The sequence below is a fragment of the Triticum dicoccoides genome, chromosome 3B (genome assembly GCF_002162155.2).
Source record: "Triticum dicoccoides isolate Atlit2015 ecotype Zavitan chromosome 3B, WEW_v2.0, whole genome shotgun sequence".
In the NCBI taxonomy this organism is placed as follows: Eukaryota; Viridiplantae; Streptophyta; class Magnoliopsida; order Poales; family Poaceae; genus Triticum; species Triticum dicoccoides.
In genome coordinates this window covers 120,919,186-120,933,300 of record NC_041385.1, presented here as the reverse complement: position 1 = coordinate 120,933,300, position 14,115 = coordinate 120,919,186, and the positions used below count along the sequence as shown (strand labels likewise).

Sequence of the window (14,115 nt, the reverse complement as noted above, 5' to 3'; positions counted from 1 at the left end):
GCATCAACGTGCCGTGGTAAAAATATTATCCCATTTGAGGCAGGTTTGGGGATATGCTTCTCATAAACCAAAGGCTCTCACAACAAGCCTGATGTTTTCGGTAGGGTACATCCCACCTTTGGGGACGAAACGATATCCGCTGCCTCTTATTGCTTTCAAAAAATTTCTAGTGTCAACATAGAACAATAGGAGTGTCGTGTCAAATTTTGGGATTTTTCGGGGTTCGTTTGGACATTTTTATGCATCAATTGCGTTTTCAATGCATTTATGAGCACAATTCAAATTTGAACTACATGCACATGCTCTAATGCATATTAATTGGTTGAAAATTCAAATATGTGTCCTTGGTTGCATGCTTAGGTACCATGCAAGAAATGGGAATGGATGTCAAACACCCTGCCACCATCACTCGGACGCAAACATTGAGATTCCTGGTTTTTAAATTCTAGTAAATCCAAAACTCGTCTGAAATTCATGAAACTTGGCAATGTTATCATGGAGCGGCATCAACATGCCATGGTAAAAATATTATCCCATTTGGGACAGGTTTGGGGATATGCTTCTCACAAATCAAAGGTTCTCATAACAAGCCTGATGGTTTCGGTAGGGAACGTCCCATCTTTGGGGACAAAACAATATCCGCTGCCTCTTATTGCTTTCAATTTTTTTTCTAGTGTCAACATAGAACAATAGGAGTGTTGTGTCAATTTTTGGGATGTTTTGGGATTCGTTTGGACATTTTTATGCATTAATTGAGTTTTCGATGCATTTATGTGCATAATTCAAATTTGAACTACATGCACATGCTCTAATGCATATAATTTGGTTGAAAAAACAAATTGTTGTCCTTGGTTGCATGCTTAGGTCCCATGCAAGAAATGGGAATTAATTTCAAACACCCTACCACCATCACTCGGCCGCAAACATTGAGATTCCTGGTTTTTAAATTATAGTAAATCCAAAACTCGTCTGAAATTCATGAAACTTGGCATGCTACCATGGAGTGGCATCGACATGTCGTGGTTATTTTTTGTCCCATTTGGGGCAAGTTTGGGTATAAGCTTCTCACAAACCAGAGCTTCTCACAACAAGCCTGGTCGTTTCTATCCCATCTTCGGGGACGAAATGATATCCGCTGCCTCTTATTGCTTTCAAAAAATTTCTAGTGTCAATATAGAACAACAGGAGTATTGTGTTAAATTTTGCAATTTTTTGGGGTTTGTTTGAACATTTTTATACATTAACTGGGTTTTCTAGGCATTTTATGTGCATAATTCAAATTTGAACTACATGTACATGCTCTAGTGCATATATATTGGTTGAAAAATCAAATCTTTGTCCTTGGGTGCATGCTTAGGTCCCATGCAAGAAATGGGAATGAATTTCAAATACTAGGGCATCGTTGATTGCCGGCAAAATGTTGAGATACTTTGTTTTTAAATTCTAGCAAATCCAAAACTCGTCTGAAATTCATGAAACTTAGCACATTATTATGGAATGGCACCCGACATGTTGTGGTATTTTTCGTGTCCATTTTGAGAGAAGAAGCACTCGAATAACAGCCACAAAGGCATTTTCAAACAAATAGCTGACACTCTAACCTTGCAAACGTTTTTATAATTCAAATCATGTGTGTTATGTTAACCATTCACGTGACGCCATGTGTCTTCGTTCTAATGGCTATAGGAGGTGCCGTGCGGACAGCTGCTTGACTAAACGGGAGGCGTGCGAGCGCAGTCCGGTGCGCAGGCTGATCGAGAGGCATGCAAACTGTCCTCCAATGTGCAGGCTCACCGGGAAGCGTGCGAACTGTACGCTGCGCAGGATCACTAGGAATCGAGCCCTTTGACTTCCATGGCTGCCCGCCTTCCTCTCCATTAATGGCGCCCGAGCCGCTGCTTCATACGGGCGGCCTTACTGTTCGCCTCCCATTCCCACCCGTCCCGCAGACCTCCATCAATGCCATGGCGCAGAAGGATCATTTGTCACTAGTCTTTAAGTTCGGTGAAGTGGACTCCGAGCCGGAGGAGATAGAAAATAAGGAGGAATGGGGCCTCATGGACATGGCCCAGAACGAGCTGGTCGCTGCTGTTGCTTCCCCCGCTCCCGTCCGAGCTCCCATCCCCGCGCCCGCGCCAACAACCATCCCCGTAGCATTGACGGGCTGGTCGCCGAGCACTATCGCAGAGTTGGAAGCCACGGGCGTCACCGAGGTCTCTGCGGACCCGCGCGAGCTCGTGTACATGCCATCGCCAGCGTCCATGCCCGTGTGCGCCCCTCCACCCACCGCGGCGCTGGTCCCCGTGCGTTTGGCTGCACCCGCCGCGCCCGTGCCCGGCACGAGCCCCCTCAGTGGCATGGGACGCCGCCGTCGACCGCTACCTCTCAGCGCCACCAGCTGCCGTCCTCCCATGCCCCGCCCGTCGATCGCGCGACGACATGATGTTTAATTTACAAGTGAAGAACATTCTGAGCTGCCTTGAAGACTTCAACAATGGCGTCCCAGAGGACGATAACAACAAGGACGGCGCGGCACGCCGCCACCACCACCACCCGAAATAGTTTTTTTCTTGGGTTTAATATTGTATCTCGATCGCAAATGTTTTAGTTAGAACACCCGTATGCAAACTGACAGCTTCCCCAGGAAGCCAAGGGAAAATGTGCCGAGCAGGATTTGTGCAGCTGTTGATCGCAAACGTTTTAAATAGAACACCCGTATGCAAAGCGAGAGCAGGATTTGTGCATCTCTTCAATGCAAACGGTTGTTTTGGATGACCCGTGTGCAACCACTTACAAACAATTCGGTAAGATTTGCATCTGTCATATTGGGTATGTTGCCATTTGACAAACTTGAAAGATTGACATTTGTTGATCTAGTAACATTGCCATTTGTCAACCTTGTAACACTGCGATTTGTCAAAATATGCAGCTAAAAATCACTAGCACTATCTAATTTTTGCAACTAAAATTCAGTAATTAAGCATAGATTTCATTCATAGATTAAGCAGTCGTGCTTAATTTATACAAATAGTTCAACTCGACAATTTTTCCCCAATTGTTGCCAACCACGTACTGAAATAGCTAGTTCTACTTTATATACTAGCTAATTTTAAGTATGTTGTACAGTTCCACCATATCTATAGACACATGAACTGAACAAAATAGCCCCTAAATACTACTACTACGTAGGGGCTTTGTACTACTTCCGGCAGCCTCTCCTTGCCGAGCACGCTCAATAAGAGGTAGAGGAGAAGGAGCCTACCGATGAGCTGGCTGTTGCACCTTCAGCAACGCTCACCTCGAACGCCCTCTGTCGCTCCAGATCTTCATCATCCGACGATGAATCGTCCGATGAACAAATGAAGTGGTGGAAGAAAAACTCATCTCCACTATCCATACCTTTGTGGGCAAAGTGTCGAACACCTTGCGGTCGTGGTGGCAAAGAGGCCGCGATGATCACCTTGATGCAGCTGGGGTGGTTGGCGGCCGGCTACTGGCCGCTCTGGAGCACTCGTCGGAAGCTGTCGTGGCCGCCGTGGTAAGTCGCCGACGGTCGTATCCCCTTTGCCGCCGGCTACGACGGTGACGGCCAAACCTCCTCCGATCGACGGCCAAAACTACAGCGAAAGCGTGGGCATGGTGGCGGCCATGTCGAGACATGATTTGGTATGGACGGCCGGGGGCTGTGCGATGAGGAGGCGGCCGAAGAATAGCAGCGGTGCCGACGGCGGGACGGGGCGGGAGAGGGGGTGGATGCGTTGTAAGCGAAGGGACTGTTAGTGTCCCCGACACGCGAGCCACGGAGGGACAAGGGCGTGCGGCGAGCCCATTCGCGCGATGTCCGTTTCATCCCAACTCGGCGCAGGTTTGGACCGGGGATGGATCGAAAACAGACGAAATCCAGACATTTGTCCGTTTGGGGTCGCGCATTAGGCCGCGCTATTTGTCTGTTTTACTCCAAACAGACGCATCCAGACAAGATGGGGTCGCGCGATGGAATTGTCCTTGCCTACTCCTACATGTGGTGAAAACGATTCATGTGAGAAATAAATTTTGCGTGGTGCAAGACATCCCAATCAGCCTTCACATACGAAGCCACAATCCAACGGTTGGCTGGTCCTCTAATATCATTTGGATGATTCGTAGTACGGGCCTTTAAAAAGTATAAGGATGAAAGAAAATGCATGTCAATGCTCTCTCCCGTGGCAAAAGGCTGACATGATCAGGTCATATTCCGAGTATTGCTATTCCAAAGAATTCTCTTGTTTTATACGTGATCAACTGCACCAATCTTAATGAATTTAATGAGCGATGGATTGTCCATGGGTACATATAAATGTACCTATGGGGTGGCTACTGGCCGAGTCGTTAGCCGGTCGACCGGCAGCAAACATTAGCCGATATGCGAAAGAGCACAAAAGAGAGCGGTCTCTAGGGTTTTGTACATGGAGGAAAATGGAAAATCAAACACGCACCCAAACCCTAACCAAACAAATTGGGGAGCTGCGGCGTACAAGCGGCGTCGTCGATGGGTGTCTGCGGAGTAAAAACGTACTAGAATGACTTGGGGCGACGACAATCCGATCGAAGAAAAGAGAAGAGGCCGGGATGGAGAGCGGCAGCGCGCGGGCCGTCCCGTCGTCGAAGTCCTCCCAGAGCAGAGTAACCTTCGGCGACGAAGATTCAATCGAAGAGAAGAGAGGAAAGATCGAGAGCGGCAGCGCGCGAGCCGTCGCGTCGGCGGGGGCTCCGCAGAGCAGAGTGCCCTTGGGTGCGGACGGCCGTCCGCTCGACGGCGTGATGCGTGCCAGCCTCATTCGCCACTTGAAGCATGCTGACGGCTCCATCTTCAGAAGCAACGGTTATTGGACGAAAGTTTATCGTCTCCAAGATGCCAGCGAGAGTACGTAATTTTTTCATCTCATAATTGCTGAATGGCTCCTATGTGTGATTTTGGTTTTGCCAAATCCTCTCTTTTCAGTGTAGGAGGTTGGCTCCCAGTTCCCTTACTTATTGTACTACGAGACCACTAAAGTTTCACTTCATGACTGCGACCTCTAGAAGTAAACATTACAAACGATTTAGTTTACACCTTACAACCAGCAACAATTCAAATATCTATTTCAGTAAAAACCAAAGACACCAACCTCTGCATATTGCAAGATTTTGACAAAATCCTAAAAGCACCTCTTTTGTACTGTGGCCAAAATCCTAAAAGCACCTCCTTTATACTGTGGCCAAAATCCTAAAAGCTCCTCTTTTATACATACTATATACTCCCTTCGTTCCAAAATATAAGATGTGTTTAAAAATTAAATGTTTATATGTATGTTTGATCACGTTTATAGAAAATTATATCCACAGCTATGATATATCAAATAACAGAATGTGAAAATATATGTCATGGTAAATCTAATGATACTATTTTAGTGTTACAGTTATTGATATTTTACTCTCTATAAACTTGGTCACTTGGTCAAACACAGATAAGTTTGACTTCTCTGAAAATTAATTAATGGGTGGTATTAAAGTAGAGGTGCTATATGATCAAAAAAGATGGCTAAGAGCATCTATGCACTGTTTCTGTTGATTAAAAAACCCACTGCACCTATTGATCGAAGTAGGGATGCTACATGATTTGAAGAATGGCGAGCATTTGTAAGCACTTGTTTCTGTTTATTATAGAACATTTAAACGCATTGACCCTCATGATTGCATTGTATTTCTCTTTTTATTTAATTTGCCTATTATTAAATCAAGATTATCTTTTTGGATGAGTAGGAGATCCAACCCCATTTTAATCAATCTCGACCCAGTGTTTTCAACTTTTGTACTATTGCTTATCCTAAAGAGACCACGTGATAGTCACAGTTTCTAGATTACCGAAAAAGACTTTCGCCCCGCTTTATATATAAAGCCAACCGCCCAAGCCACAGACAAGATACAGGAGTTCAACCACAAGCACGCGCCAGGCGTGATAGTCATAGTTTCTAGATTAAAAAGACTGTGCAGCTATTTTTGAGAAAGCTCTTGCATTTATATATTCTGCACAAATGTTTGAATTTTCTCATTCTCATGAAAGACAAATGCTCCAAATACTTAGTTTACTCTGATTTTCTCTAGTCGTCAATTTATTTTGTGACTGAACTTCAGAAATATATATGCAAAGTTAGTGCAAACTGTGCTTGATATATGTTTTTTTACCTAAACTTCAGGATATCGATAATATTGTGTTGATAATTTGTAAGCTTAATATTATCATATTTCTGTTTTGATTCCACTTTCTAGCCTTGCTTGCACCAATCTATGTATCCTGCCACTCGTTCTCTTCGTCTCCTTTTAATTGAAATTATGTGGTTAACAATTTTTATAATCTACTGCATATACAATTCCCATTGCTTCTCAATCAGCTTGTCTGGAGCCAATGATGATGACCGAGCCATTAGCCTCCTGCATGCCTGACGGGATGGTTTGTGGAAGGCAACATTTTCGCACCATGCTGCAGATATTCTCCCTGAAGCTAGCTTACACTTCTTCACATGTTACTGGCCCAGTCCAGTTGTATGGATACGTGGCTGTCAGGGATCTTTTGAACCCTATGCGTAACTACATCTTCAACCGCACAAGGGATGATCCTTTCGTCGTGGAGCATGACGGCCTTATACAAATGACTGGCCCTAAGAGGGGCATCAGAATGGGGGCTCCCGTGCTGATTGAGTTTGACATGAAGGTCAAGAGAGGTGTCGGAGAAGCAGAAGATGATTTACAGCTCGTCGATTGCGTTGCCTGCCTCAACGACATAACCTCGAGACATGCTACGAAGAACAGAAGACGGATCGACGGCGATTGCGGGGCGGTGGACATAACCTATTCACTTCTGAGGGGCGCCGCGGAGGCCACCGTGCAGGTTGGGATATCAGAGCTGGCACAGGACAGTGGCTTGATAAGGCTGAACGCAGCATTGTTTTACACCAAGGAGTTGAGCGCGCAGATCCAGCTGTTTGACGGAGTTGTCGCCGCCGAGGCGTCTGAGCTGAGCAGGACTGTGGTTGCCGTGGCGAAGGGAGGTCAGTTGCTTGTATCGTTGATGCTCAATCAGACTGGTGGCTCGGGTGATTGCGCTTTCAGTCGTAGCTGCACCTTCCCTGTTCAAAAGCATGGAAACCATGTCTCCGTTTTCAAGCTTGGGCTGGCCACTATCGAGGTGAAGGTAACCTGGTCAACTTTGGACATCCCCGGAAGCCTTTTGGGTCCAAATTGCTTCCAGTGGGAGTTCATGGCAGCTGAGGACCTTGGGTATGAAGGTGACTGAATAGCACTTCCTCTTGGTGGGGTGTCCTCACTCCTACTCCCTCCGTTCCTAAATATTTGTCTTTCTAGAGATTTGAACAAGTGACTACATACGGCACAAAATGAGTGAATCTACACTCTAAAATAAGTCTACATACATCCGTATGTTGTGTCCATTTAAAATGCCTAGAAAGACAAATATTTCGAAACGGAGGGAGTAACTAACTAAGTATTATAGGATGTTTGTTATCTGGATGTCTATGTCATTTCTGAATGCCTATGTGTATGTGACATAGCCGAACTTTGTGGTTTGCTATATCTGTACTAAGTTTGTTTGTGTTTGATTTTCTGATATGCGTGTTTGGATGCCCCTTGTGGTTTCTTTAGACCGATTCTCGTCGCAAGAAACTGAAAGTATTGTCATTATATCGGGGGACAATGTTCAGACTTACTCCCTCCGTCCCAAAATATAAGAACTTATTTTACACTACTATATTGTAAAAAATGTCCTTATATTTTGGGACAGAGGGAGTAGTTGTTAATGTTGGGTGGGTCATATTTACCGTTGCGCGAGTTCTTGTGGGCATCACTGGACACTTTGACAGCCTTCTCTTGCTGGTGCCTGGTGGGCAGGAACAACAAAATATTGAGTAAATTATACAGAACGACAACAATTGTGCCACTATTTTACAGAACCATGACTTGTGTGTCAACTTGCACAAAACAGCAACTTTTGTGCTCAAGTCGCTAACAGCGCGGTTAATAGCGGAATTGACGAGGTTGACCCACATATCAGTGCCAATCCATCTAGACCCTGGCATGTCGGCCAGCCTTGTCAAATTAGCTGCCTGGTTAATGAATTTGCCACAAAAGTTGTAATAATTTTATTGAAGCTGACAGTACAAAAGTTGTGGTAATGTGAAACTGGTGACTCAATTCTTACGGTTATGTGCAATTCACTCTTTCTTGGGAACACCCGCGCCTGTTTCAAATCGGCGCAAGGAAAACGTTCTTCTTGCTTTTCGGCGTCAGTGGACGACATGGCACAAGTTGGTGACTGAGTCGGCAGTCAGCATTTCAGCCACTCGTAGCTGCATGCTTCTGTTCGATGTACTCAGTGGTGCACTCGTTTGCTTTCGCGCGAGTACTTCATTCGATTTGGTACAAATTCTTGGCTTCTTGCTTCATTACTGAGAAATGAGTCTCTGACCTGTGTTGCACTGCAGCATCATCCTCTTTCATCTTCTGGAGTGACCTGTGGCATCCATATCAAACATATAATGGAGCGTAAGTGCCTTCCTTTGAGAATAAAGATTAATTATTGGTATATCAGTAAGCAAGAGAGGCGGCTAACGGATAGCAGCAGAGGACACAATTGCACATGAGACAGGCGTTCCAGACATTTAACGTTCGGCAAATAGGCTATCAAGAAGACCATATCAAGTCAAACGCAGAATGATTCGCATTCGCATAATACTTCAATCGAACTTTTGCAAGACTAAAATTGAGCAAATAGATGTTTCGTAAAAACAATGCGACAAACCAAAGGAATACTACTGCCGATCTGGTGCTTCAGTTTTCTCCATCAGCTTCTTTTTTAGTGAAAATCAGCATGAGAACTGACATTTTAGTGCCAAAACATACGAAGAGAGGGTAAAGCCCTCCCTCCTGAGGATCGAGTTTACAAAGACACAAACAAAGACAAATAAAGAAAAAGGAACAGAAAAACTGCAAAAATCTCCATCCCTTGGTAATTAAAAGCTAATATACCAACAACCCAGTTTAAAAAAAAGTCAAGGAATTTAACAGTCTACAAAAACATATATACCAACAACCTACATAAATCATTCTATTAGCTTTATGTTTCAAGCAGATCTGTCAAATTTCGAAAGAAAATGCAGGAATATTAATTATTATTTTTCGATTAGTAAACCCACATAGATATGTAAATTTGTAAGGCATATGTCTAGTTATAAAATTCACATACAAAAATCTCCAAAGTAGTGAAGTTGTATCCGTAAAGGTAGCAATAGTGTGAGTTTACTGACAGGCATATAGGATATTTTCATTGACATGTGTGACACTACCTTTATTAATGAAAAAATAAATAAGATGGTGATACATTAGCTTAGAAGCTGTTACGGTACAAAAGTACAAGCGCAGGAGCTTACGCAACATTATAGAGTATCAGGACCATTAATACAATCTGTAAGACTTGACCAGGAAGGCCCATTCCATGACTCTTCAAACTGCATGGATTGGGCTGTTGTTTCCCTGACTAAGGTCAGTTCTAGTCATTGGTGGGCTCACATGAAAAGCTGATTGCCTTGTATTCGTCGGCCCGGTAAGCTGAAGGGAAAGAGCAGAAGGTTCCATTGAGCCAGAGCTACCCCCACCAATGCTGAGCTTGGACATACTGACAACCTCATCCGCCTTAATTGCCTCCTTTAAATTCACAGGAGTGGGCTTTAGGACTTCATGGGTTGCGTTTGATGCTTCCACATTAGAAACATTTGCAGGCCACAGTGTTAGTGGAACAGGGAGCAATGCTGGGTAGAATGCCGGCACTGTCGAGACAGATGTGGTCTTGAATGATACACCATTGTTCATCTCCAAGTCTGGTGCTTCTAGTGAAGGCCCTGCATATTCAGATTCCTCGTGCTGCCTTAGTTGCAAAGTTGGCAGATCTTTATCACACTCTGCTTCCTTCTGTCGCTCAAGATGAAACAGTGACAGTTTATTTGAACTTGTTGATTCATCTTGAGTGCCACAGAGCATAAACTCTTCCGTGCCATCAGGGGACTCATCCATTGGCTTCAGGTTGAAGAGGAAAGCACAAGTATCAGCAGGTAGTTTAACATATGTGGAGAAGGCAGATAATCCCTGTTATTATGTACAGCAAAAAATTGCATACCATTTCTGGGACCATGTCAAACAAGCTTGACCTCCTCTTCCGCCTTGAGAAGTTTGTCTGTCTAATGAAATACTTCTGGGCGTGGCTGGCCACCTGAGTTGGGGTCCTTGAGACAACAAAACTACGAGATATCCCACGCCAGTCTCCTTTGCCAAGCTTCTGCAGACCCAGTAGAAACAATCTATGCTCTTCTTCAGTCCAAGGTGTACCTGAAGCACAAATAGGTCTATGATTGGAAGCTGCACTCACAATAATAGCATAGCGAAGCAGAATTGCCCATGTAAATTTCAAAAAAGAAAAATCACATTGCTATCTGAACTTGATGTAAACCACGAGCTTTTGGCTTTGTTACCTTAAAAAGAAAAAGTCGGTTCAGAAAACCATTGTGTCTGGCCTCAGCTTTCTACGCAGTTGGTCACAAAGTTCATGCGCATTCCACACCACCACAACGTCCAAAATGTGTAACAGACCGACAGAACCATTCTAGCATTCCTGAATGACTAAAGCAGGAAAGAAAGTGTCACCTACTTGATCTGTATCGCCGTCCCACTAAATCTCCCTTGTTTGAATTCATGAGTGATTCAAGTGGAAAGTTCTACAGAACAGCACAATTACATGGTGTTGCCATGCAAGAGGTATGCACTTTTATATCAACCAAGATATTGCCCCATAAAAGTATAGAACAAGTGCACTCTATTACAATTTACAGGTATTTTCCTAATGTTTGTAGCAGCATATTTCAGTTAATTTCAAAACCATTAGCACAGAAGACTTAACACCAAAATACAATATCACAGAAGGAAAAGGAAAGCTGACATCTAACACCCTAACAGACCTACCTTAGTCTATAAGCAACTAAAAGGGCACTTGGCTCCTACAGTCCCTTTGAAGCCAAGTGCCAATAATAAAGTACCCCAGGGCGGGAGTACAATCATGCAATAAAATAGCATATCACTGCAAACATCTAGGACTGGTCAAACCAGCTGGACATTAATATGGCTAGATTCTTTTAGGATCAGGTGATTAAATAAAGGTCAAAGAGACATCAGGGCGGGACTTGTGGGGCTCTTTATTCGTGGCCAGTCACTGTCGCTCAGCAATGTGATCTATACACGCCCTGTGTGTGATGCACATGTCCATCTAACTTAATCAGGTGAGAAAAGATATAGAGGTAGTACGTTTATGTTGATTTGTGTCGGCTATTCTGGACGGTTCATAAATATCACATGGTAACAATGGTATCATCAGGCAAACAAACAAATTCTAAGCATGTGTTCAAATTATTGACACCATTTCTTATAGGAAACACAAAAAATAGAAAACTTTTGGAGCGCTTGTTGGTTTCTTCAATGGAATTGGGACTTGGCACGCTTTGATATTTAAAGGAGATTTGCTTATCATTAGTATGGCATCTTGGTTGCATATGAATCTCCGGAGAAGCGAAAGCATACGAGGAACTTAAAAAAAAAAAGAAGGGTGAACCATGCGATTAACCCACAAAATTCTGTTTTCTCTCGCACACAAGATGCGATGCCTGAAGCAATATAGTACAGAATTTGAAGCAAGCTAACTAAATAGTTAGAGATTAAAAAGTAAAAAACGCTAATAATTGGGGGAGACGACAAGAAAATCGTCTCTTTCCTCTCCTAGCTGCAGGTTTTATTTTATTCATTCATACCGCTAAGACTAAGCGCTGCATTAGACGCCGCGGTAGGTAGATGCACCTGAAGGCGATGAGTTAACCAGAAGCAAACAGATGCGGAGACGGGGCGCTAATGGCGGAAACTAAGGCGCCGTTTTCCTCTGTCGCTCATAGAGGCAATTCGCCGAGGAGAAGAGAGGGAATGTTCTACCGCCCAACCAAGCATTTCACTCATCGAACGGGAAGATAATAGGCAAGATAGGAGCAAACGAGGCATTGAGGGAAGATCTTAGCGGTACCTTTCTTGCGCTCGGCCCGGCCATTGGTCGAGCAGGAGGCGTGCATGGGGTCGTCGGAGACGTACCCGGGCGCGCCCTCGCCCCCTCCCCTGGCGGCGCCGCCCCCCGGCCCCGCGGCCGGCGACGAGCCCCCGGACCCGCCGCCGCCGAGCGACGACGCGATGCAGCTCATGCTCGCGCTCTTCTTCATCGCGGCCACCGGCGGCGACGTGAGGTGCACGCCGAAGAGCCTCACACCGCCGCCGCCGCCGCCGCCGCCGGAGCGGGCGGGGCAGGTCCGCGCGTTGTGGCCGTTGTTGCTGCAGTGCGAGCACCGCCTCGTCATCCCCACCGCCGGCGAGGCGTCACGGCTCCCGCGTCGCGCGTGTTCGTGCGTGCGTGCGTGCGTGCGTACGAGGAGCGCTGAGAGCCAAACGAAGCGTGCCACCGGATGTGTCGCCGTGCGCGTTCAGTTCGTTTCTCCTTCTCTCTCTCCGGAGGGAGGGGTGGTGATATTTTTGGGTATTTATTGAGAGGAGGGGTTGAGCCTCGGGACGAAATGACAAGAACGGCCATGGCCTTCCATTTTTTAACGGATGGATGGCGGTAAACTCCACTTGTGCACAACAAAGGTATCCGAGGAGCTCGCGTGTGCCTTTTTTTCCTTTATCGTAACTTGCTAAAACGCAATCAGTGTTTATTTTAAGCTTTTTTTTAAACTAGTGGACCCCAAACCAAAGTTTCAAGCCGGTGAGTGTCCGCATGCCGACCCGATCGACATAATAACCTATGTTTGCCGATTTTCATCAAAATAGACGGATCAGAAGAGTCGCGACCCCCCAAAAAATCCTCATGATTTTGAAGCGAGCCTCCATATTTGAAGGTTATGGAAGCCATTATTTCTCGTCCTACGCGGCCAACCATCCGTCACTACTACGGCGTAGATGGCTAGACGCTAATTTCACCCGGAAGCGAGATAATGAATGACGGCTGCCGCATGACAACTGCATGCGCCAAAAAAAATTGAAAAGACCTGATCTGTTATAAAGATTTACCGAAAGTACAAAACATCTCAAACAAAATAAAAAATACATCGAGGTCTATGGACCATCGAACGACCATGCCAGAACGAGCCGCCGACGCACCCTTGTTGCCGCTCCCATACCGGAACCAGCCTGACAATGACCTTGTCGATGACAGCTGCACATACCCCTAAGGACCAGTGTTCCGGAGCCGCAATTGTCGTCGTTGAGTCCTTGAATTGATCTGAATAATTTGTCGCCAAATATCGATGTTGTGCACGCGACAATGTTTTCGGTCACTTTTTCCTGCCGCCCGCAGCTATAAAAAGGTCGTCGCCATGTAAAACCTAGCTCATATCCTCGTCACCCATAGCTTCCACTTCCCTCCTTGTAGCCATGTTGCTTCCTCTGTGGTCGAACTGGATGTCTCTCTTAAAGAAAAAAACAGATCTTGGACGAGAAGGAACCGCACGAGGAGGCCGCCCTCCTCGCCGAGGGAGAGGAGTTTGACGCGCTAGAAGTCATGCATGAGGATCAGTGGCTATTCTATATGCAAGTTGTGGGGTCGGTCGGCTGACCCCACAAGTTTTGGGGAAGAAAAAACCTAAAATTACTATGGAGTTGATGTACAATATGAAGAAAATAACCATAAAATTAGCAACGACCCCACATATTCTTTCGGCCGGCTTCGGCACTGATGAGCATTCCACGCCCCACAATGTGTAGCCGAATTGGGATCCCAAAACACACACACCATTATCAAAGATTGCGCATTACGATTCTGAGTTTGCGCATCGCGTTTGTAGCCTCCATATTACTATGGAGTGTGTTCCATACACTATGAAGACTATCAATATGGTGACTCTGCTAAAATTGCTCTCAGGCTGCATCTGGCATTTGGTATTGAGGTGGAATGGTGGATTGCAATAATCATTGTTTTGACTAGGTCTCAGTCGACTGAGATTTAAT

General features: G+C 45.3%; 2 protein-coding genes across 3 annotated transcripts; one reads left to right on the top strand and one right to left on the bottom strand.

The window, feature by feature from the left end:
* Positions 1-4,545: 4,545 nt before the first annotated feature.
* LOC119280954 lies at positions 4,546-7,639 on the top strand. The gene is made up of 2 exons (XM_037561625.1): positions 4,546-4,903; positions 6,411-7,639. The coding sequence occupies exons 1-2, from the start codon at positions 4,609-4,611 to the stop codon at positions 7,310-7,312; spliced, it is 1,197 nt and encodes a 398-aa protein (XP_037417522.1). The 5' UTR covers positions 4,546-4,608; the 3' UTR covers positions 7,313-7,639.
* Positions 7,640-8,146: 507 nt separating this feature from the next.
* Positions 8,147-12,628, bottom strand: LOC119275093 (transcription factor MYBS3-like). Of its 2 annotated transcripts, XR_005135484.1 has the most exons (4): positions 12,146-12,628; positions 10,205-10,413; positions 9,462-10,104; positions 8,147-8,545 (listed from the first exon to the last, which is right to left on the bottom strand). XR_005135484.1 is itself a non-coding variant. In XM_037555879.1 (3 exons), the coding sequence occupies exons 1-3, from the start codon at positions 12,468-12,470 to the stop codon at positions 9,535-9,537; spliced, it is 1,104 nt and encodes a 367-aa protein (XP_037411776.1). In that variant the 5' UTR covers positions 12,471-12,627; the 3' UTR covers positions 9,292-9,534. The 2 variants fall into 2 exon arrangements, 1 of the variants encoding a protein (XP_037411776.1); XM_037555879.1 differs by lacking the exon at positions 8,147-8,545 and having other exon boundaries at positions 9,292-10,104; positions 12,146-12,627.
* Positions 12,629-14,115: the final 1,487 nt, after the last annotated feature.